Below are 25,055 nucleotides of genomic sequence, written 5' to 3' on the forward strand. Positions count from 1 at the left end.
GTTAGCGGTCACTGGAACCGCGCTCGCTGGCCCCGCTTTGCCAAGCACTCTTGGCAGCTGACTGAATGTCACAGAGAATGGACGGGGTATTACAAAGGTTAAACAGAAGACAGCCTCTCTTATTTTCTGAAGAAGAGCAAGCTCATTTTGAACACTTGTAAAATAAATGCATGTTTGTTTGCCGTCAGCTAGCCCACACTCTGGTATTATCAAATAACGCAGCCATTGTTTAGACAGGTTTTGATATTATCTTTTTTAGATCCACTAAGCCTTTTGCTGGAGGCATTATCTTCTAACAGGTCACAGGCCGACTTCCCAATTGAGAAGAGCTTACTTAACCCACTTGGTGCTGAAAACCCATCCATCTCAGTTCCCAATTTGCCGGCAATAACGTGGTTAAACATTCCAAACATGTTTATGCCAATATAATTTGTTATCATGATTTGTAAGTCATATTAAATGAGATGCCTATAATGTCCGGCTCACGTTTGATAAGCAAAGAGTGCAGGAATAAATAATGAAGGATGCTAATATTGCACGTAGCAATTCTTCATCGTTTCTATTACTGGGATTTATTCACTAAACAAAGAATTGTGGAGAAACAACAACAGATTATATTTTAGGTCACAAATGAGTTAGAAAAATAGCTAAATTGGAGAATGTTTTTTTAAATTCAGTTATTTTGGCCTACAATTGGCAATCCCTTTGCCAATTCTCCCCAGTTTCGTGAATACCTTTGCTCGTGATCACATTAAAAGTTTTAACTTGTAACTTTTTCCCTGTTGTATTTTAATTTTCCTTCCCCACGCATTTCCTAAAAGGAGCCATGACAACCTCTGTTCTTAAAACACTTTACCACAATATATATCACAAATTCTTACCAATCTCTTTCTGACAAAAGCCATTTAATTAACCATTTCATTGCTGAGCAACAAAGGTTCCAGCCAGACATTTCTAAGGCCCATTTGCATGATTTACCTGTGTTCCTTTAACCCCTTCTGGAGCTAATTCTCTCATAACAAACCGGTCTTTAAATATCCTACATTAAAGTGGATTTCTCACCCACTAAATAAAACATCAAGGCTGTATAGATCAGCAAATTCTAAATGAGCAGGAAATACAAAGATAAGGTTATTGACTAAACTCTGAATTTACGCAAATTAAATCCGAATGGAAAAATTGAGGCAAAATAGCTGATCTAGAAAAATTCTCCAACCCAACCGAAGTCACAACTAATTTAAAGAAAGTTTGAGTTCAGTCAATAAACCTGCCTTTAAGGACAGTGCTAAATATCATTGGTTCTTATCAGCTTAGGCAGACTCTAAGAAGATAAAAGTGCATCAAGAAAATCAACTTGTTAAACTAATATCACAAGCAAACAACGTTACCTATTTGCATACATGTTGCCATATTATCAGGCTCACCTACATGTAAATTCACGCGCAGACACAACAGCTGGAATACTGAGTAGGGTCTCTGATAATCAATTGGTGTGGCCTAGAAATGTTTAGAGATCTAGTTTTCTTTACTATAAAAGGACAGTAAAATGCTGACAGTAAGTAGAAGACAATGTCAAGGAGAAAAGGGTATTGGTATTTTGGATACTTGACTGCTCCGCTTGGAGAGAGAGTTATTCTTGTCACAAATCCTTTTGTCTGCATCTGCTGACTGCTTGCCTTTAGCCAACAGCATACTTTAACCGTTTTGTCACCTCCTAACATCACATGCATCAGCTGTCGTGCTTTTGTTATGGGTATTGTAGAACTAATCCACTGAGGCTGTTCCTCTGTGCAGTAAATAAAACAGAAACTGCTTCTCAGACAATTCTGCATGAATATTTCAGATGGGTTTTACAACTCTGATTCACGAAACAAAACAAAAAAAAAAAAAAAAGAAAGAAAGAAACAAAAATACTCAAATTGTGAAACAAAGCAAATGTGCATGAAAAATAGAAATAAAAACAATAAAGAAAAAAAAACACCTTCAAATGACAGTCTTGAACTGTTAGCAGCCATCAACTTACAAAGTAACTTTTGAAATATTATTACAACAAAAAAATAATAATAATATCCTTTTGGGAAAAAAATTTAGATTTTATTTTTTTGGAATGATAACTGGTTTCAGGTGTACTGAGGTTACCCAAATTTATATCACTTTTTTTTTGGTGTTATTCTGAAGAAACAAAGGCCAGGTGTTTTGCTCGATCGTGCCAGGAATAAATAAAAAAAGGATATGGTTTGTACAAAAATAAAAATAACTTTTGTCATAATCCGGTCTCATAAAGAAAATGACATATTAATAAGATAAAAAAAAAAACCGCTAAGTTCCTATTTCTATAAGGCACATTAACCAAAAATTTACGTAAGAATTTAATATATAATTATTTGGGAAAGTGTTTCCAATAGAAGATAAAGCAAACACATGGTATTGGAAGAAAAAAAAAAGAAAAGAAAATGAGGAAAGGAGACAAACAGTTCAAGTACCTTTACCGAGAATTCATTCACCTTTTTGCGCACATGATGCCTCTGCACAAACTCAACTACCCCTGCTGTTTGTTAAGTAAATATTGACTGAGAATAAACCTTTCTACTGATAGCTGGGACAATGTTTTCTTCTATTGGACTTGCCAGCAGAGGACCTGGAAAGTCCTTTGAAAAAAAGAGTGAAAACTATACCTAATGTCAGTATTTAACTGCGTCCTGGATTATTCTTATGTCTTTCCTGTTACATAAAATAGCAGTCTTTTTGGTATATAAGAGGCATGATGGGAAATATAAAACATAAAACAATGTTGCATTTTTTTTACCACAATACATTCCACACGTGTTTTCCATTCACAGTTCCCCTCTAAAGGCTGCCAATGTTTCACGGCACTCATAAGCTCTAATACCACATAGGAAAACACAAGGCATTGCCCTAATATTATCCCACGCAGGTAAAAAGGGGACCATCTAACTCAGCTCTTGTGAGAGAACGTCAGCTACGACCCCTCATAACAAGTCCAAAAAAAACCCAAACATTCTCTCACAGTGAAACCTAAATAATACAAGTACCACAATAGGCACCCAGACCACTTCATCTCCATAAAGTGTCTGGGGGCAGTGGCCCTGTAACTTTAGCCCCGCAACAGTAAACATTGACGTTTTGGAAATACAGCAATGTTCACATTGCAGGGTTAAACACTAGTGTCTTTCTTACTCAAAGCCACTAGAGGCATTTCCTACACTATAACCTAGTCAGACTTAGTTCTTTAATCAATGCTTCTCATAGAGAGCATTTGATTAGGGGAGCACGGTGCTTGCGGTGCATGTGCTTCTCGTTCACAATGCTTCTCTATGAGAAGCACTGAATTGGACGAGAAGACGGTGGATGTCAGCACAATGGCTGAGAAAAAAGGAGGCAAAGCATGTGCTGCAACGACGCCGACTTGCGCTGGAGGTCAGTAAAAATATGTTAAGCTCGCTCTTTTCGACTAAAAAGTGGGTAGACAAAGGTCACTGTACTGGCAGGGAACTTTTAGTCACGAAAAAACAAGAAAGATTATTTTGGGGACTACAGGTTCTCTTTAAAGAATAGTTCTTAACTCACAACAATGTATGCACTTACGTGACAATTTTATTGGCACTGCAGTGACAAGCACGCTTGAATCGTGACTATATGCCTCGGAACACTGTAGGCTTGGCCCTGATTCTCAGTGCTTCTAGTCTAATCTTAATGTGACTACGTAGAATTCTAAAGTCTGGTTGCAGAATCCTCATATCCGACATTGCTCTGATGACACCGAAGAAGGGTGAACATGCAAGCATGCAGAGGACACTCACTGCCACCTCATCAACGAAGTTCACCCCAAACAAGACCGCGTACCTCACAACCTACTTAAACTGTAAACATACAGGCTTTGCAATGGAAGTCTTCCTCTGCTCTTACAGAATAATATCTCATTGTGTCTATTCATTCCCTGCTATTATTCTGCCTCTATAGTAAACCACTACATACATTCTATGTTTCTACAGAAGTAGAGGTATAGACAAACGCTGTAAGATGCATTCAACTTGACTAACACGACAATGACCCATAGAATTCTATGCAGTCACTTGTCAACATAATATTCTGTTGTTCTTTTTATAATGCTTATTCTTGGAATTTTGGGAAGGGAAAAGACACAATGCTTATATATGTGCACATGTGGCCTATCCCAGACAATATTTGCATTATTGAAGAAGTGATCTTTATTACGAGTAAACTGGAAGTCCAGCTGTAGCTCTCAGTAAGTGTTTCGTGTCTATTACTATCAGGCCATAAACAATGCCTTTATACACAACTTTGTGTGACACAAAACAAGTAGGGTTGTTAGTCTAAATTCAGTAGCATTCTTTAGACATTAATTTAACAAAATCAATAGTCTGTGAGCTGTAATTCTGTTACAAGATAAACCGACTGGGCAGATAGTTTGACAAACAGAACTGGAGTTTTCTCCTTTAGATAAAATAGGTTTCTAAAGGGGTCATGGTGTTGCAACCAAGGTTTCAAAGCTATGTGGCCTTCAAACATTCTGCCCACATTTAGTACAAAGCTGGACAAACATACTTTAAAGAGATAAGGCTAGTTCTGAAAAAAAATGTTTTTTCATGTGACTGAAAAAAAATATATTCCCAAATGACTCGAGTGTCATGCGTTTAGCATTCAACTTTTTCGTTTACTTTCAAAACAAAACAAAAAAAACAACACAACAAAATAACACAAACAAAAAAATTATAAAATCCAAATCCCCCAGACATCCACGCCAGCCTATATTATCATGCAACAAAGGCGTAAATAATGATATTAACCACAGATTTACTGTATATATTTTACATGCACTAAGGATATACAATGTTTTTTGTTAAGTTGACGAGGGGTAAAACCTAGGGTAAAGGTCATAGTCGGTCACCACGGTCCCACAGGGGTTAAAGAGTCACTTTGTTTCTCCTTATGTGACTTCCAGGAGATATGAAGAGGGGCCCCAGACATCTGCTCTTTAGAAATGAAAGAAGATAAAAAAGCACAAGAAATGCAAAGATGAATAAATGAATAAGCATACACAAAAGGAGCTTAGATTTGGGCATTCTTGTCTGGCAAGAAGGCAGTCACAAAGGCTAATGAAGCATTGGTGATATGGGACGTATGCCAGGGTAACAAAGGAGATGTGCATCGGTTCTGCAGATGTGCCAAGGCCCCAGGAGTAAAATAATGACATAATCAGAATCAGTGTCACAGACCAGACTGTACACAAGGTGAAATGGGAGAGCTTTCTTTACCGGATTCCACTGCAGGCATGGACGTAGAGGACAATAATACATTTCTTGTTGGTATCTACTCTTAAATACAACTAAGAGACAAAGAGGTTTTTTTTCTAACAATCCATTTCGCTGCAAACATTCCAATGGCTTGTTACATTAATGTTGTGTTAATGCGCGCCTATACGGACCTTTTCCCTTCTGATACCGCCATTACTTGTTCTAACTAAAGCCTAAATTCTGTTCTAGGCTCCCCTGCAACTCATTGGGGTTTATTTAATATACTGAGAGTACTGGAGAAATATTTTTGAGATAAAACAGACAAACTGGAACATTTCTCAAACTCACCTATTTTAACCTCAAATTAGCAATTCTCAGTTAATTCACCACAAAAAAAAAAAAAAAAAAAAAAGCTTTACTGAATTAATCATATTGTTTAGCAGGAAAACCTCCTGGGGTTGAATACATTTTGTTCATGAACTATTCATTGTAGAAAGATGGAAACGGAATTGCAAAATTTAGACCAAAATAGTTAATTCAGGAAAAAAACTACCAAAAACAAAATGGAAGCGCTAACTTTGCTATAGTCACTGCTTGGCTACTTTAATTTTGAGTTGGAGATTTGTTCTCCATCAGCAATTTAGGCCTATGTATATTTTTTTCAGTTCATCGTTTAGTAAATAAACACACATTTTTTTTTTTTAACTAAACCAAGGATGCGTTGAGGGTTTTTAAGTCAAAATAGATTTAAAAAAATAAAAAAAATAAAAAAAATCTCCAAATCAGCTTTTCTGGCCTAGAATTCTCTGTAGATTATTATTTAGTCACTAAATAGTAAATTGCGAAACAAATTTCAAAATCTGTGTCACACCGGCTGATTTTGGAGAAAAAAAATGTCCGACTCACAAGTAACCCTCCATACATTCTTTGTAAACTGATGGGGTTAAGGTTAAGGATTTCCTTAGCTCCTTGTTCTGAAGGGGTTAAACGGTGGAGGTGATCTGGAAAGTGTTAAATGGGCCTTATTACCTAACGACAGCTTTCCCTGAATGCGTTAGGTGTTTGTGTCAGGGCAGCTGTCTGTGTCATAAGTGACTGATGTCAGTTTTAAAGTGAATGTCAGCCCGAGAAAGTGCAAACAACAATAGCCCACAACTCTGAAGAGAACCTTGAAACAAAACACTTGGCTTCACCCGTGTCCTTTTTCATTGCTTCCAATTAAAGATTCATAAGAATAACTTTAATTTTTTATGAGACTTTTTTTTGCATTACTGTATTAGCTGTGTCTATGTACAATGCTATCTGCAATTTCCTCTTAAGTACAGGGAACCTGTTGCATGAACAATTGGGACTGTTTGCTGTTTAACGGACCATTCCAAGCGCCTCTCGGTAAAATACATTTTACACACTCTGCTGACATCGCACTTAGAAACTCTTTGTATTATGTGGAAATATAAGCAGCTGATTTGCAAAATATCATCTCTCTGTGTTTTTATTGCCCTATTCAATGCTATATGCAACCATGACATTTTCTTTTGAGCATCTTCTAAATGGAATTGCAAATGCCCCTTTGCCCCCCATGGTTAGCACAGTAAAGGAGAATTAACTAAACCATGTGCTACACAACATTAATAAACATACAACCCAGTATATATTAACACACGATTTACATGAATATAGATGAACTGCAAAATTCTATTACCTATTTATTTTTCAATTCTACATTATTTAAAGTTTACTGAATACACCGACAATTATGTAATATATACCATCTATATAATAAGCCTTCCCTAAACTTTACTAAATGATTATTGCTATTTATTACTGAGCTATGAAAACCTTGTCCCTTTAATTAGTTTAGAATTTACGCAAATTCTGTTATGAAGGCCTCCCAGGAAGAGGTTAATCAATCGAGCATAAAAGTGCCTGTATGTTCTGTTAATACAGGGGTGCCTGTTCTTCCCCTGTTCTATATTTCCTATAACTGAACTTTAATTATGATTACACAAAACTTTAAGAAACGTGTTGCAAAGTTTGACACTACTGTAATATTTTACATATTTTTAAAAGATTATTTTAATATATTTTAACTATTCTACCTTTGTTCTCTCTTAAAATTCCAATCAGTTATATAAAAAGATGTTTTTTTTTGTTTTTTTTTAAATGGGCAGGAATGAAAAACAGCACATAATTTACAAGCCATTCTAATATTAACATTACACGCAGAAAGCATGGCCAGTTTTTAACCCTCTCTTAACCAATTATATAGAAGTCTTACAGGGTTAAAGTGAATTTCACATTTAAGGCCAAAGTAGCCAAACAGAATGCTGATTTGGAGAACTTTTACAGCTCAGCTATTTTAGTCTAACATTCCCAATACACTTGAAATTCCTGACAATTATCGCTGTAATTAATAACTCTGATAGACTAGTGACATTTGAACTCACAGTTAGGAGTATAAGTCACCATCATGACAGAGTTCTTGTGACTTCTCTTGCAGAGGTTGATTTCCCATTAAAGGGAATTCACTGTGCAGTTGTGCACATTCTTTCTCAGAGACTCAGACTGAGTTAATTTGCATAAAATGCCCTTCTCTGTGCCTCATAAAAGGTGCTTCATGGTCGCACCCAGTAATCAGTTCCTGATGTGGCTTTTATTGGGTTTCTTCGTACCTCCATTCCTTTCCTATTGATATGTCAGTATTTTGTTCTGTCTACACCCCCTAACTCATACAGCAATATGTTGTTTGTTGATGTTTTATAAAATTAAATAACAATATTTCAAACCAGTTCAAAGTTCAGCATTGTTACTGAATGAAAATCAAAAATTTCAAATGAAAAATGTGGCCGATTTTTTCAAGTCTTAATGTGGATATTAAAATAAATAAAGCTCTACAGACAATGCCACTTTCTAGCAAGCGTTTTACCACCATAACAATTGGTAGAATTGGGTAGAAGGAGACAAAAATGAAATCCCAAAGAGCAAAAATCACAAAACTTAAACTAAGTAAGACGATTAGCTCTAGTCTAGTTATGGGTTTCACCCCTATCCCCATTTTTCCTTCTTCAATACAGTGGCATTTGTTAAAAAATGTAACTGTGCTAGAAAAGTTATTTAATACTCTGGAGGCTAAGTGGATTTCTTGAAATCTTATAAGTCAACAACAGTTAGGCTTTCCTGCTTGTAGTATTAATATATTGTGCAGAAGCTATTTATTTTTCTCTATCTGTAAATGTCCAAAACAAATTATTCTTTTCCCAGGCAGCTGTCAAAAGGGACCCTGCGCCTGCGCCTATTGATAACCTTTTGTGAAATGAAGGCCGATGTGAATCTCAGACAATGGACATTGGCAGCGCACACTGTCTTTGAACTCTCCTCATCTCTGAAGGACAATTAATTACGGAGACCCTAAGGCTAGGTCACAGCAAGGGAAAGCATGCTGGCTGCCCTGAGTTGCTAGCCGAGCTCTGGGATTGTTAAATGGCTGTCCTTCTTTGGCGACAGCGAGACAGTCACTGAAATAGCTAACACGTCGAATCGAGGTGGGGAGGCATAAAGCGAAAGTCTTGTTTTGTATGGGGCTGTTATTGCATAATTCCATTCGGAATGTGAAATCATCCATAGAGAAAACACAAGGACTTAAAAAAAATAAAAAAAAGATCCACAGGGTAGGTTACAGCCAGAAATGGCTTCTCTGTGGCGTATTAAAAAGGATGGTCTTTTCACCAAATCATTTCACAGATGCAAAACAGACAAACACAAAGAGTTTAGACTTTTCTCCTACATTAAATGGAGTAACTGATAAGGTCAGACATATGATACCTAAAGACATGAATCTGTGAACTCTTGAAGTCAAAGGACCTCTCTGTGCACAATCTTTCAAAGGCAATAGATCACAGAACTGCACTGAATCCCCTTTAAACTTTATGAAGCAGGAGGAGAAAAAGCTCTAAGTAGGGAAGCTTGACAGAAGAGCCTTGAACTATTTTCTGAAGGAAAGATGAGACCCTCCCTAGGCTGCCACAAAACATCTTTTTTTTCCAAAGGCTCTTCTGAACTTTGATATGTGCCAAGACACTGTTATTGAAAGCTGTATAATTATGTGCTATAGCCACTGTAGCAAATGCTTTGTTCGTTTCAACAAAGGACAATAAGAAAAGTAAAGCAACGGTACACTGTATCTTTTTCTTTAAGGATGTAGAAAAAAGGTCACGATATGCTAGGACTAATAGAGATGTTGAGTAAGGAGATTTAAAGTAGCTCTCACAGATCTTCAATGGAAACCAATGACAAACAGACAAGAGGGAACCACAAATGTAATGACTGACATTAAAACAAAGATTACAAACCACTTTGCCTACTTTATTACACTGGCGAACATCTATGGCACAAAGAGGAAGTGTTATAAAAGGATAATTATGGTGAATAATGGGAGGCTTTCCTACAAAGTGTCTTCCTGCAGTCATGTTACGGATAATACGTAAATCTGAACTCTCGGGCCGTAGGAGGAGGAAACTGCGAAGTGCACAGAACACGGCTTACCTGTTACAGAAGTAGACTTAGATGGTTTGTTCCCTACATACAAATTTGTGTTTATGATTCTTGGGTAACGACATAGAATTTACACCCGTGGGTGTACGGAGATGAATCCGGTTTTATTCAGGACAAATTTCAACTTTCTTTCTAATATTCGGAATGGTTCATTTGGATGTGGCAACTCAACTGACAGCAGTTAGAAGTGGAACTTAAGTGTGCCACACATTTTAAACATGTGAACAGCTTAGTGGATTTTTAAAGTGCTCTCAGAATTCAAAATTCTAGGATTAGAGCAAAAACTCTGTAAATGTTTTATTTGGTGTCAATGTATATGGAAAGTTTCTGTGTTAAGGAGAAGTGCTATTTTTCACTGTGCAGCAATTTGCCATGTAGCAAATAAACACAAAATACTTGAAATTGCAACTTTAATTCCAAAGGATTCCATTACATTATCTAAAAAAAGTAAACAATTTGTTTGGTTACACCCTGGTTTCTCAACCTGTGGTACGCATACCCAAAGGGACACAGACACACACACTGAATAAGGGGTACACCAGGAGGAGATGAAGCTCCAGCTCAAAGTAGTCCCAGACTGGCCCTGCCATCATTTACAATGAGTGCACAGGTGGATGTCTAATTAGGCGAGTTAGGCAGTCTCCAATTGCTGCCAAATTCCCCAACATTGGGTAGCTTCCTCACCTGTGGGGGCGACAGGTGCATGCATTGCCTTTTCAAAGCTCGCCCTGGCGGTCTCTGTTACGATGACGACATCTGCAGAGGCCGCCCACGCACTGGGTCCTTTGAGGTTGAGAAGGACAAGTTTGGGGGCAAGGCCAGCCTCACACAGACCTTGGTTGGTTTTAGATGCAGAGGGAAGGACTCAGCTTTCTGCCTGCCAATCAATATTTGCATATATAGGGACAACGTGAGTTCAGGGTGTCTAAAATACAGTAAGTAATGACCAAACCAAATAATTTAGGCAATCTGCAAACACTGGGAAAATCTATAGCAAATGCACTCAATTACATTTATTTACACTAGTTTGTACTTGACTCCCTCCAAAATTCCAAATTGTTACAGATGAAGGAGGGTTGGTATCCACAGCACCACACTGGTGCTTGGTGACATATCCTGTTGTTGAGAGATAAAAGGGTTGCTTGAGCAGTGGTGATATAATGTAGGCATTATACAAGGTATCTATTAATTGCGCAGGAATACCAAGTATCAAAAAAAATTGAGGATTACTTTTATTTTCAAATACATAAAAAAAATGAGGTTCTGTTTTCTTATTTCGTCTTCTATATTCTGCACCAAAGCTATATATTTGTCAGCTTTCTCTGTGTGTAAATATTATCTACTATTTTTAATCAGGCTTGTTCTTCAATATGGGATTAACTTAAATATCAGTGTCTACATGTTTCATTTGGCATCTAAATCAATTGAAATTACTTTCTCGAGGTAGGGATACTAGGGATTTATTTTTAAAACCTGCAGGGGTACGCCTTGTAAAAGGTTGAGAAACACTGGGCTACACAACATATTTAGCAATTTTTCTGGCCCATTTTCTACCAGAAAAAGCATTCTGTGCCACTCTAAATTTGGACACATTTATACCATATTTAGAACAATTTAACAAACTTGAACACATACCTCACAACAATGCTGTCTGGGTAATTAGGATGAGGTGGGTGGGGCCCTGAGAGGGTGTCACCAGTGATGTGACTCACGTCACCAGCAATACCCACACTTGGGCCGCCCCCAGTCTTCAGGACAGATGTGGACACCAGGGAACTGGAATGACGGGAAAGGACCCTGAAACCAGGACTGTCCCACCAAAAGTGGTTCTGTTGGGAGGCCTTTTAACAGAATTGAGACCAAGAATCTTTAGGGCTTCTCTTCTCTTATAAACTATATTTCCTGAAGCACTGTCTCGTAGCCTATTCTGTCATAATACATATAACTTTTCCAACTCATCAGGTCTTATAACTACAAAGGAATCTGAACATTTTTTTTTTTTTTTTTTTTTAAACTCAGACATTTTGGCCAAATTGGAATAAACCGCTTAATACCAATTTCTACAACAAAAGTTTCACTATGGAATATAGTTCAAAAACATAACATTTGTCAGTAGGCGATCCACATTTTCCAATTGCTTGTGTTGATTAAAATAGGATATGAATATTAGTCTCAGTGAACTATTTTCATACTTCTTAATTATTCTCTGATTTAATACATCTGAACCCCAGTGACACCCTGTGGAAACTGAATTTAGGATGTTACAGATCCAAGCGAGATTGCTGAAACGTCGATAATTCGGCATTGCATCTCTACCTTACTCAATGGCATGTAGAGCAGCACAAAGATTGTTCCCTGACTTCCTCCCCAAGGGACACATGCATCTTCCAAACAGACACATAACGCTGTTTCGAAAGGTATGGTATGCTAAGGAGACCTATGCATTTGCTCTTTTTAACTTTCACTTGCATGTTGAATTATTTAGCAATATTTTTCCAACCCATGGGTCAACATGTAAATCTAAGCAAGGGCGAGTTCATGTGGAATTTGGATAATTAAGGGATAACAATGTAAACCATTGTATAATGGTGTTGTAAGCACAGCTGGGTATTGACAATAAGGGTACAGTTAAAATGACAGGGCCAAAGTCTTAAGCATCAAATTTGACTGTGCTTTTAACTGCTTGGAGCAGGGGCATGCAAGAGGGAAAGTGACTGACTGACAAGGTTTATGATAGGATCGAGTTCATTGTTTAATCACCTATAGCACTTAAACTGTATTACAAGTGGAAGTCAAAGTCAAGTACATTTCATAAGCACGCTGGGGTAAAAACAGTCACAAAGAGCATAAACAAGTTGCAATAGCAGTGGCTCATTTTGCATTCTCCTACGATGCCTGGCACAGCATCGCACTGTGACCCCCAATCATGCAACCTTCAGGTAAGGATACATTTTAATCTATGTGTTTACTGGCCATTCTGTTGGCATACTGCACATGTTTTGCACTTTACCCGAAACTGACTTTGCCCTCCACACATTTGCGTATGACAGGTCTACCTTATCACCTTGAAAGATCAGCACACTGTGTCTGGAAGACACTTAGCATGCTAAATATGGCAAATGCTAAATTCGCTAAATACCCTTTGTATCTAGTTTCATCTTTACCTATTGTGATTTTTATCATTACCTGCTGTTTATTTTTTTTAGCTTTAACTCTTTAAGTGCCAGTGGTTGCTCAATGATCACCTCAAGCAACCAAAGGTTTAATGCAGGTTTTAAAAAAACAATTAATGACATGGCAAACACGTTAAATTGTAAAAAGTCTGCGGAACCTTATACAATTCTTTTTTTTTTACATCAGGCAACACTTGCAAATATATATTGAGAGGTGCAAGCAGGTCACCAGTTAGACAATAATGATATGGAATAGGCATTTACAATCTTGAACCTATCTATTGCTGGATTATATCATCAGAATTTCCAGCCTACTATTGACCAGAATTGGACATGCCTGATGGATACCAAACTTGCCAACTGCAGAAGAAAAAGGAACCAAGGCTCTAGTCTATCTTGATGTAAAAGTAAAAAAAAAACAACACATTATTCTGTGTTAAAAACAAACTTTACTGCACCCACTTGGGACACAACCTAGATGTGTCAAGATGAATATAAATACAGCAATATCTATCTATCTATTGAACTATCTATCTATGTATCTATGTATCTATCTATCTATTGAGCTATCTGTCTATCTATCTATCTATCTATCTATCTGCAAAAGGACTGCTTAGGAGAACAAAGATGATTAGGACAGCACTTGCAGCCACCATGAACAATCAAGCCTAGAACAATCGTGTATGTATAGGATGACTGTTAACAGTGTATGATACTGGAAAACAAGCAAAAACATATTCACAAAACATAATTAATTAACAGTGTACTAAAATCTGCACAAATATTTTCTAATCCCTAAAAAATTAGAAATGTCCTCTGCAGCTAATGAACCATTCCCTTCTTGACCAGCACTTACTTTCTTGTCACTTTCTCCTCCTCCTGACTTCCTTAGATTCAGGACAGAGTCTAAGAGTCAATCCCGATAGCCGTCACCAGTAATGGCTGCAAGGAATTGGCTCTGTCTATAGACTATACGGCAGTCTTTAGGAATCCCCCATAGACCTCAATGCTTCTGGCTGAAGCGCCAGAAGTTGAAGAGGAGCAGAGCTAGACGGATGACGGCACCCCATGAGCTATAGGTTCAGGTAAGTAATCTCAACTTCACCTGCCCCCTCTGGCCACCGGATTCCCAGTGATAATGTCACTGTCGGGAGTCTTTGTGAAACGCTTTAAATGCTATTGACAGGGAAGCACCAAGGACAAATTTCTAGTCCAAAGCTTTGCCATGAGATGGATAGTTTTATTAAAAAGTACTGATATGTACAAAAACAATTCTACTTTAAGGGACACTGTAGGCACCCAGACCATTTCAGCTAATTGAAGTGGTCTGGGTGCTGTGTCCCTTTTGCACTTTTTACATTGCAGCTCTAATTCTGCCCTCTGTGGCTGTCTAACAGACAGCCACTGGGGGCGCTTCTGGATTCGTTACGGACTTTTGGTGCGTTATCTGACGCTGGACGACCTCACGGTCCTCCCGCGTCAGATTTTCCCCATAGGAAAGCATTGAATAATGCTTTCCTATGGGGAGGACTAATGCGCGAGCGGCCATTGCTGAGCAGGCACATTAGGTCTCCCCCACCGGCGGGACAGTAGCGTTGGCGGAGCCTGACCTAGCGCCAAGGGACATCAGCGCTGGTTTCAGGTAAGTAGCTGAAGGGGTTTTAACCCCTTCAACAACATGCGGTGGGGGGCGGGAGGGGGTCACTCCAGGATTGTCTTGTGCCAGGGAAACGGGCTTGTTTTCCTGGCACTGGAGAATCCCTTTTAGGGCCCTATTAATTAAAGTGACACATTGCACTGCTCATTATTATGTTACTGCTGACAAAACATGGGGGACTACCTGGTGCATAATTATAAAAAGGACACTCTCAGCACCATAAACTCTGTACCAAAGACACTTTGTGTGCCATCTGTCCACTTGTTGCCATACCATTTGTGAGGAATTTCACAGAAAATGGGTCTTTCACTTCCATTTCATATATCAAAATCTGATCAGTGAGCTACAAACAGAAGGTACTGCAAACAAAGTTTCCTGCACCATAAGTATTATAATAAGATGCAGTGGTTATGGTGCTTACAGTTTAGAGTCTCATTTAAAGTCTCAACAATCACCTATTCTTCCAGAGTCCATAACTAATAAATATTAGAACTTTGGTACTAAGATGGCACTAAAAAGGAAACTTCATAAAAACATTTAAAGGACCACTATAGTGCCAGGAAAACATACTCGTTTTCCTGGCACTATAGTGCCCTGAGGGTGCCCCCACCCTCAGGGACCCCCTCCCGCCCGGCTCTGGGGAGAGGAAAGGGTTAAAACTTACCTTTATTCCAGCGCCGGGCGGGGAGCTCTCCTCCTCCTCTCCGCCTCCGATCCTCCCTTTCGGCTGAATGCGCATGCGCGGCAAGAGCTGCGCGCGCATTCAGCCGGTCGCATAGGAAAGCATTTACAATGCTTACCTATGGACGCTTGCGTGCTCTCACTGTGAGAATCACGCAAGCGCCTCTAGAGACTGTCAGTGAGACAGCCACTAGAGGATTTAGAGGCTGGCTTAACCCTTATATAAACATAGCAGTTTCTCTGAAACTGCTATGTTTATATAAAAAAGGGTTAAACCTGGCTGGACCTGGCACCCAGACCACTTCATTAAGCTGAAGTGGTCTGGGTGCCTAGAGTGGTCCTTTAAAGACAATAATTAGTAATTTATAAGTTTACGTTGATTGTCCCAGTAGGTTAGAACTTTACAGCTTATATTGGCCTGCCATCATTTATAAGTGGATATTCTGGACAGTGACCATTCCCTGTAGGCCCACTGTATTTGGACCGGCAAAAAACAGCTATGATTTAAAATGGCTCAAACTTTTATTTATTTCTCCTTTATCATCTTAGAGGCTTTCACTAAATTGACACACTTCTCGCAGCCACAAAATGTAAAAGGGCACATCTTATAACCTTTACATTCTTATATGAACTTGTCTCAGTGCGTCGTTTCATAAGAAATCATTTTATATTAAGGTGCTACTGGCGCTTTAAACTATATCTATTGGCATTACACCTGTTAATTTATGTCAATCTTAATTTATTAGCCTTTTAATCCAATTTATGCTTAAACATTTTTTTAACAAAACATAGTTTAAATATAATTCACTCTGATGTCTATTCACTAAAATCCAAATTGCATCATTTCGAAATCCAAAATGGCAAAACGTAGGTAAAAAAATGTGTACTTTGGGGTATTTTAATTCGGATTTTAATTTGAGCTCAGGGGACAACCTAGTGTTTTTTTTCACAACGTGCATGCGGTGAACGTACCTCAAAGTCATTTGCTTTATTGTAGTGCATATTCAAGGCTCGGTACAGCTCACAGTCTCGTGTTATACACAGTTCTTCAGTACTTGTGACCCCATCATTAATGGCTTGCCGAGCATACTTTTCCATCTGAATGTAGTAAAACTCACGGAAATTGCTAAACCACTTGATGAGCTGGGAGGTAATGCATCTGTTGAACTGTAAAAGATTAGAAAAAATAAATAAACACAAATGGAATATGAGATGGTTATTGGTAATATAGATTAAACTTGAGAAAAAAAAAAACCACTTATAAACAGAGGGGAACATATTTTGAATTGGGACTATGCACTGATCGGTCCACACTGTCTATATCTGTAGTAATTTCATCCTGCGTACATCAATCAACACCTACACTAAAAACCAGGCATTACCAAGGGGTTTTAGTACGTGTAAAAAGCAAAACTGTGGATCAATCAGAAGGAACATCTCTACCTTAAGAACATCCCCACTGGGTCCTAAGTGTGTCCTTACTATAACCCATATTTGCTACGGTGCAGAGCAGAACAGCAATTTGATTGGTTGGATCAACCCAACCAATCCCATTGTCCTTGCAGCAAGCTACAGCAGAGGCCTTAATCAGAAGTTATATTATATGAAAGGAGTTATATTATTAGGTCAGGAGGTATTTAATCCTGACATGGCATTGGAAGGAGTCCTAGGTTGCCTCATGTTGGACAAAGGGTCCAACTGAATCTCCTATTTATATTTTAATCTCTAACTCCATATGTTTAGAGGAAAGGGTGGACCATAATGCAACAAAGGTGTTTTAGACCCCAAAAAAGGAACCGAGTTAAGCTACTCGGTTACTGCATATCATGGTAGCGTGTGACCATTAAGCAGGTCCTCAAATTTGTCTACCTGCTGTAATATTAACTTCTCATTCATGTCACACTGGAATAGGGGGTGAAGAGTACAGGGGATCCTCTGGACCTCCAGATTTAAACATTTGTTTCATAGCTCAGGAGTTGGTATAGGTAAAAATATTCAATACTTAGTTAATTAAATAACCCTAACTGGTTAATGTAATGTTAAAGTAGTAGAATTTTTCCACATTTGTAGACCTATGTTTAATTTTATATATTTTATTTTCAATCAAAGGCCGCCACACATTAGGTACAATTAGTTGTACTTTTTTAGTATTTTGTTTTTTTTATAATTGTTCATTGCCCCATAAACCCACCCTTTCTGCAGCCCCATCTCAAACTATAGTGTTATCTGTTCTACAAATACTGTTGAACACAATGTTATGACTTAAGCCTATTTGTAACATAAAAGGACAATACAATACAAATACAAAGTTCCCACATGTTAGGATTTGCTGGTTTAAGTTAGTGACATCGCAGGAATAAATAGTTACAGAAGCAGAAGCTTTATATGTTTAAAGTCAGTCTGACTGGCAGAACTCGCAATGGTTTTTAAGTGGGTAATTGCTGGATGTACTCCCATTACTTTAGATACACATGTAACATATTACACACACTGCTACTGTCTGCTGAACTATATCATTTGGCATATTAAAAACTGTTCAGCTATTAGGACCTAATTATTTTCCATTATAAAAAATATATTTATCATCTACTCCAAACCATCCCATCCGTCCATCCCAGTATATGTATGTGGGGATCTAACTTATATATGGAATGGAATATGAAACTAAATCAAACACAAAATCCAATTAAATAACTAGTAAAATACAGGAATGAGAGCAGGAGATATTTGGATTTACTATTTTAGGATCTAAGCTCTGCTAATACTGTACTTGTGAAAAACAATGCACCCCTATCACATTTATATGTGTATCAGTGACACGGGCAAGCATATGGCATTGTCCATCCTATTACAGTGTTAAATATGAAACAGTAATATAGAGCCCCTGTTACTGGACCTATGACAGCAGAGTAGCTGAGACTTTTTAAAATGTGCAAGGAAAAGCCACTAGGTCCTCTAATCTAAAAATGTGTCAATCATTACTATCTTCTCGTCTCCTGAGATGTCATTTTTATAGAACATGATCTCCACAGCACAAAACAAAACTAATCTTAAATGAATCCTAGCATACAAAATTAAGCCCTGTGCTCAAACTCCCACTAATCCTGGGCGGATTCAACCCAATTCATACAATAAAAAACAAAGGAAAAGTTACTTGCCCACTATCCCAAATTGCTATGCACATTTAAATAACTGGAGGTTGTTTAGTATGGTTCTAGTGGCCGTTAAAGGCTATTAAATGGTTCACCTGCCACATCAAGACAAAACCTTGTAGGTGGATCAAACACTAACAATTTACCTTAAACTGAAACGTATAATTTCTAAAGAGACAGAGAGAGGTATTTCTATAAACCCCTACACACTTATAACCCTGCATAGGGTAACATGGCTGTGTAATGCAAAAGCAAACACAAACATTAAAAATTAAGGCCTGCGCTCAAACTCCCACTACTCCTGGGCTGCATCAATGACTATAGTATAGTACACATCAGCCCCTATTCATACAATAAAAACCAAAGAAAATGTTACTTGCGCACTACGCAAAATTCCTATGCACATTTAGACAACTGGAGGTTTTTTAGTATCACTCCAATGACCATTAAGGGTAAGCTCACCTGCCACGTCAAGGCAAAACCTCATAGGTGAGTCTTACTGGATTGTCACCTAAGAGGTTTTGCCTTGTGGTAGGTGAGTTTAACCTTTAGATCAGGTCATATTTTTCTTTATGGTTAAAAACTGCCATTGGCTGCATTGTGTAATAGAGATTCAGTTTGTTTTAAATGGCACCTGTCGTGCCCCAAACAATCGGTATAAAGTCTGATGCTCATTAGATTGAGCATAAGACTTTTTATAGATTATAGAATAGAAAAAAAATAACTTTTTAAAAATAGATTTTTCTTTTCTTCCCAGCTGTCAGTCAATAACATGGGAAAGCAGAAAAGACCTCTAGGAGGTCCTCTGCTCTGGTTCCATAGCAACCACAGCAAATGCTCTTTGGTTTCTATGGAAACTCCCTAGCCAGTGCCTTTAGCACTGGCTGTTGGGTAAAGGAATTGAGTGACGTGATGTAACTCTGTTTTGATGCTGGCATGTTGGCAACAAAGCCACTAAACCGACATCACTGATGAGATTTGCCCTGCTTTGGGGTGTGTCCCAGGAAGGGCAAATCAAGGAAAAACAGAGGTAGACCGCAGGCGGAGCGGAGCACGGCCAGGAGGTGGGTGTTACACGAAGAGTAACACCAACAAACCGGAGCTGACCGGAGGAAAAGTGAGTAAATCTTTCTATTTTACATTGAATACACCATGTGTCTATGTGATATAGGGTGTGTTCACTGTATATGGGAACGATTGCAGGTAAGTTAAATTATTCATAACAGACTCACTTTAAACTAATGGTTCTCAATTTTAGTGGGTCCCCAATGCTTGAAACAGGCACATCAAACTCATCAAGCTCTAGGCAACTGAGTTATTGATATATTGTTTATTGTAGCAGCAATGTCTTACTAGATTAGGTTGATAACTTATTTGTCACTGGAAAAAGTCTAATGCAGAGTTTATTGTGTTATACTTTTTATTACTATTGGTGAAAAAGACACCGTGTCTAGTCCCATGAGAATAATTTGGGGCAATTATACAAAAAGTTTAAAAAAAACACATTTAAATGATCAGAGACTAGGACAAAAGACCTGTTTAGCTATTCTCAAAATCACTCTAATAATAATTATAAAAAAAACAAAAAGAAAAAAAAAAACTATCAAGTGTTCTATAAAGGTGAAACAATGTATTGATGTCAGTATAGCTTTTCATTCCATTATTTGATAAAGCCATCTTCATGTTTGATCATTTGGGTCAGACTGCTTCCTTGCCATAGTAAAAAATGGATAAGAGGGTATACAAAACCTCAATACTTCTAAAATGGTACATAATTACTGTGTTGTGTTGTGACTTTACTTTTACAGAAATATGTGATGTAACTCCCGTTGGCACACTCACTGCAGGCATAGTTTGCTGGATTACTCAAGTCAAGAACATTCACTGTCAATTTACATTTTAGAATGGTGGATGGTGGCGATATATACGTTTATAAATAAATGACTATGATAACACTACTGGTCCTCTAGCACTCACAAGAAAAGCCCTCAGTACCTCTTTTTTTGGATGACAGTCATTGCTTGCCATTTTTTTGTAACCCCATTTTACTGTGCTGTGCAGGGGGGTAACAACAAACATCTCCGGAGTGCGGATGACACATGGACCAGCAGCCTAAGGGAAAAACATAGAAAAGCTCCACACTCTTCCAACCAAAAGACATGTGCCATATACTTTGTAACAACAGTCAAAAACATTGTGCTATATGGGCAGTGTTAAAATGGGAAAAGGGGAATATAGGCACTTTCATTTAAATACATAGGCGTTTACTGAATGGAACTTACAGCAACATTCTATACTACTGTGAGAGCCACGAAACTGTACCTATTGAGGTTTTTTTCTTCTCCCATATCAAGTTTGTAATAATAATTGCCCTTTTGAGTGTTTGAGGAAGAGTATGTTCTAGGAAGCAAGTGGTATATCTTGTTATCTGATTTGTGACACTGGACATTTGATAACAAGATTATGGAGAAGCAGATGCAACTCTTGGAACAAAACGTTTGCAAGAGTTGTTGCATCACATCATGTATGGGTGGTACTTACTGGAAAAGAGAGCTGGACTACTTCTGAGCAGTGGTCCCCAAACCAGTCGTCACGCCCACCTACCAGTGTAGGATTTAGGGATTACCCAGTTGTCTAAGGTATTTTTTAGGAAAAAAAGCACCTTAGACACAACTGAGTAATTCCTAAATCCTGGACTGGCTTTTGGGGGGAGGACTAGTGTTGGAGCTACTGCTCTAAGGCAAAACACAATAACAATCTATTTCTTGACATCGCACCTGAATTTAAAAGTGTAGCTACCAAACCCTGTGCCTAACATACTGAAAAGTTAGGTTGTCATGTCAATATGTGCCAACCCTATACATTTCCTTTACTTGGCTTAAATGAGCAGCGTTCATCACAAGCTTAAGGCAGGGTCCAACGATACAGGTAATACTAAGGTTTATTAGATACACCCTCCTTGCGCTATCTTAATGTATGACCAATGGCTAAAATTTCCAATATTAAAATGAGCACAGATAGCTTTAAATTGATTTATTCAGGGAATGTTAGAAGAGTGACACAACTTTCCTGAGACAATTTGCACTAGACCAAATCTTAATCATTTTTGACAAAGACAAAAATGACATGCAATGCATTAGCTTGGCAGAGCGTTCTTCAATCATTATTTAAGATCTAACAAAACTAATTCTGCAAAGCACTGTTATTAAACTTTTTCAATTGTCATATCGGTCTCCAATACATTGCAATGCTGCTAAAGTAAAAAAAATTTTGTAAGTAGTTGCCTACGGCCTAATGAATGTGATTTGCCTATGCCAACCTTCGGGGACCCACTGAAACAACATAAGGACCAACTATACCAATGCTTTTCACATCTTACAGATGAGGCAAACAACTATTAAGATATTAAAACGAATCTTAAATAATGCAATACTATAATGACTAAGCAGTTCTCAAACAGATTAAGTGAAGCTTTAGTGGGTCTGCAGAGAGAATTATTTCAAAATAGAAAATAAAAATCAATATTTAATAAGATATCCAAAGTTTTGAGAAATAGTTAGACATACTTGAGAATGTTGACCAGATGACGTGATACTAGCTTCGATTTAAAGCATCAGTGAAAAAGAAGGCACACCGCCCAACATTTTTAAAAACAAGTCTAAGTCTGTAAAGAAAAAATGGAAGTGGACTTTGTCAATGTTCCGATTGACTGGAATCAAATTCAAAGTGGCAGCCTCTTTAATTTGCAGGGACTGATGGAACCCATGTCTGCCCAGCTAATGCCAATAAATCAATAGATTTATATCATTCTAGCTGATATGAAGTCCCTCTGCCTTTTGTCATCACAAACATTTAGTTCCCTGAGCTCCAGAAAGAGATGTACATTAATCAAAAATCAACAAAGAACACTTATCAAACACAGGCTATGAGAACATGCAGACCTCCATCAGGATGACAGCTAAAGTGTGCATTGGGGCTGTAATTACTACGCAGAAAGTTGTCTCTATGTTAACAAAGATAATGAAGTGAATGGAAATTCATGACAGAGAATCTAAGGAAACAGAAGCAGGGATACTGGTGTTTCTCCCAAAAGGCCATCTTGCATCATAATTGCCATGCAGTTGCAAGGGTCCTTACAGATAATTGACCAGAAAATGATTAAGTCATCATCAAATCGCTTCTGCTTGCAAGAGTTCAAACATGTACTTAACCTATCCAAGAATTATATTTTTGCTCTGTGTGTCTGTTCTGTGTCTATTCAGCCTTGCGGGGGAACCTGATTAAAAAGACAACTGAAGAACCTGCTTTATCTGATCTCCTGGTCGTCGATCTCAATAGGACTTAAACCCATTACAATCTGCTGAACTTGGAGTTCTTTCCATTTTATCGAAGCCGTAAAAAATACTGTCCAAATTTCCAGACACTGAGATAAGGACTACAGGCCCCCGTGACGGCTTACTGTTCCTTTTTTAATTCTCTTAGAATAAGAAACAAAACATTACAAAATGATAGCAGGCTGTGCACTGGGGAATGAAAATTGCTTTGACATGGAGATTAGGCCCATGCATTGTTACAAGACATTGTCTCACATGGACAAGAGTATTGTAGAGGATAAAAAAAAAAAAAAAAGAAAAAAATAGAAAGGGTATTTTTCTTTTCTAGAATGGCCATGAATGACCTAATGAGGACTAGAAAAGTAAGTGCGCACGCCATCATTTAGCAATGGGGCATAAAGAGAGATTTAAAGCTTTTTGTTAGAATGGAATATGCCAGGCAAAGGAATGAGCAGAGGTAACAGATTCCACAAACATGGAATCAGGCAAAAAGACAAAACGTAACAGCTCAAAGGATAACACTCTCCTCAACTGCGTGTTAAATAGATCTTTCTGTAAGGACTTTGAGGGTTGTTTAAAGCTTTGATGACCTTAAAAGTCCCATCTTGCCGCAGAAAGCTGCTTAGGGCAGCCATCTGTAACACCAGCAGTTGGCAAGTAAACACTGCATAATTTTACAAGGGTAAAAGAAAAATAAGATGCAAAAAAGTAGGCCCAACTGCAGTGGTGTCTAAAGCTGCCCCCAGAGGTTGTTGGACTACAGCATCCACGTTTCTCCAAAAGAGAAAGGTTATTGTTGTTTTAAAGGGACACTCCAGGCTCAATACAATTTGAATGCATTCAATAGGTTTTGACTTCATTATTATTGCATGCTCAAATAATGTTTTGTAGAATGCTGGACCATAAGCCTGCCTCCTTAGTCACACCCCCTCACTTCAGAAAAATACTTCCTTATCAAATGTATGTACACAGCTCAGCCACTGACAGCACTGAATGATCTGAACTACAAAGTAACCTGCATCAGAAGGAGAGGACACCCCGGGAGACATATAGTAAGGGTATCAATAGTTTCTGCAGCCAGGTTGTTCAGTAAAATTAGCTCAGTCAGTGCTATTGGGACTGAGACTGGGTACATTTAAAAGGAAGTATTTCTGGCATAATGGGGGTGTGGCTAAGGAGACAGAATTATGGTGCAGCATTCTGCAAAACATTTATTTTGTACCAAAACTATAAAGGTTTGAGCATGAAAAGATACAGGATATTAATGTGGTAAAAATCGATCAAATGCATTAAAGTTGTATTGGTGTCCAGAGTGTCCCTTTAAAATAGGTAGAGGACCAAGCTCATTGAAGTCGTCTAGGTGCACTGGCCATGTCCCCCTTAGTCCTGCAATGTTTTAGAGAACTGCAATGTTTACATTGCAGAACTAAGGCTGCCTCTAGTGGCTGTCTACCAGACAGCCACTAGAAGCATTTCCTGGAGTTTCGCGGAGTGTGACTCCATAAAACGACGCTGGACTTTCTCACGCTTTGCATGAATGCGTCCAGCATCAGAGAAAACCCCATAGGATAACAAAGGGAAAGGCCTAATGTGCATACCCCACCATCAGCTGACGTTGGAAGAGGAAGACTATGACGCAATACTGAAGGAGCTTGGAGCTAGAAACGTGTAAGTAAATAAAGGGTTATTTAACCCTTTACATCGCTTTTAATTTATGAAGTTTGGGGAGTGCTCCTGTTGCATTCTACTATTCCCAAGATTCCTTAATATTGGATATCATGCCTCTCCCCTCTGTCAGTCCCTGCATTGACTTCCCGTAAGATATAGGGCTCAATATAGCATTCTGGTTCTTACTTTCAAATCTCTACATAATGCTACTCCCAGCTAGCTATCCTCCCTAATACACAAGTATGTCCGGTCTAGGCCTCTACGCTCTACCGAAGACCTGCGTCTATCCTCTCTTCGTACTCCCACCTCTGATGCTCGTATCCAAGACTTCTCTAGGGCTGCATCGTACCTGTGAAACTCCCTTCCCTCACCCAGTCTCCACTCCTTCAAAAAATCATTAAAAACTCACTTTTTCACAAAAGCATACTAAGTAAACTGTCCATGGCTCCAAAAAAAAACACACTAAGTCTTCATTGAATACTATTCTACCAATCTACGGTACTTCCATAATACTTCCCTTACCATTTGTGTCATGTTACCCAACTCCCTCTAGCATGTAAGCT

The 25,055-nt window shown here is 38.3% G+C and overlaps 1 protein-coding gene across 1 annotated transcript in view; it reads right to left on the minus strand.

Moving 5' to 3' along the window:
- The window catches only part of PROX1 (prospero homeobox 1), a 63,228-nt gene that overhangs the window by 4,485 nt on the left and 33,688 nt on the right, over positions 1–25,055 (minus strand). The window contains exon 4 of the mRNA XM_063443839.1: positions 16,311–16,505. Coding sequence (XP_063299909.1) covers positions 16,311–16,505 — 195 coding nt within the window. The remainder of the gene's footprint in view (positions 1–16,310; positions 16,506–25,055) is intronic.

The sequence above is a fragment of the Pelobates fuscus genome, chromosome 2, assembly GCF_036172605.1.
Source record: "Pelobates fuscus isolate aPelFus1 chromosome 2, aPelFus1.pri, whole genome shotgun sequence".
NCBI lineage: Eukaryota > Metazoa > Chordata > Amphibia > Anura > Pelobatidae > Pelobates > Pelobates fuscus.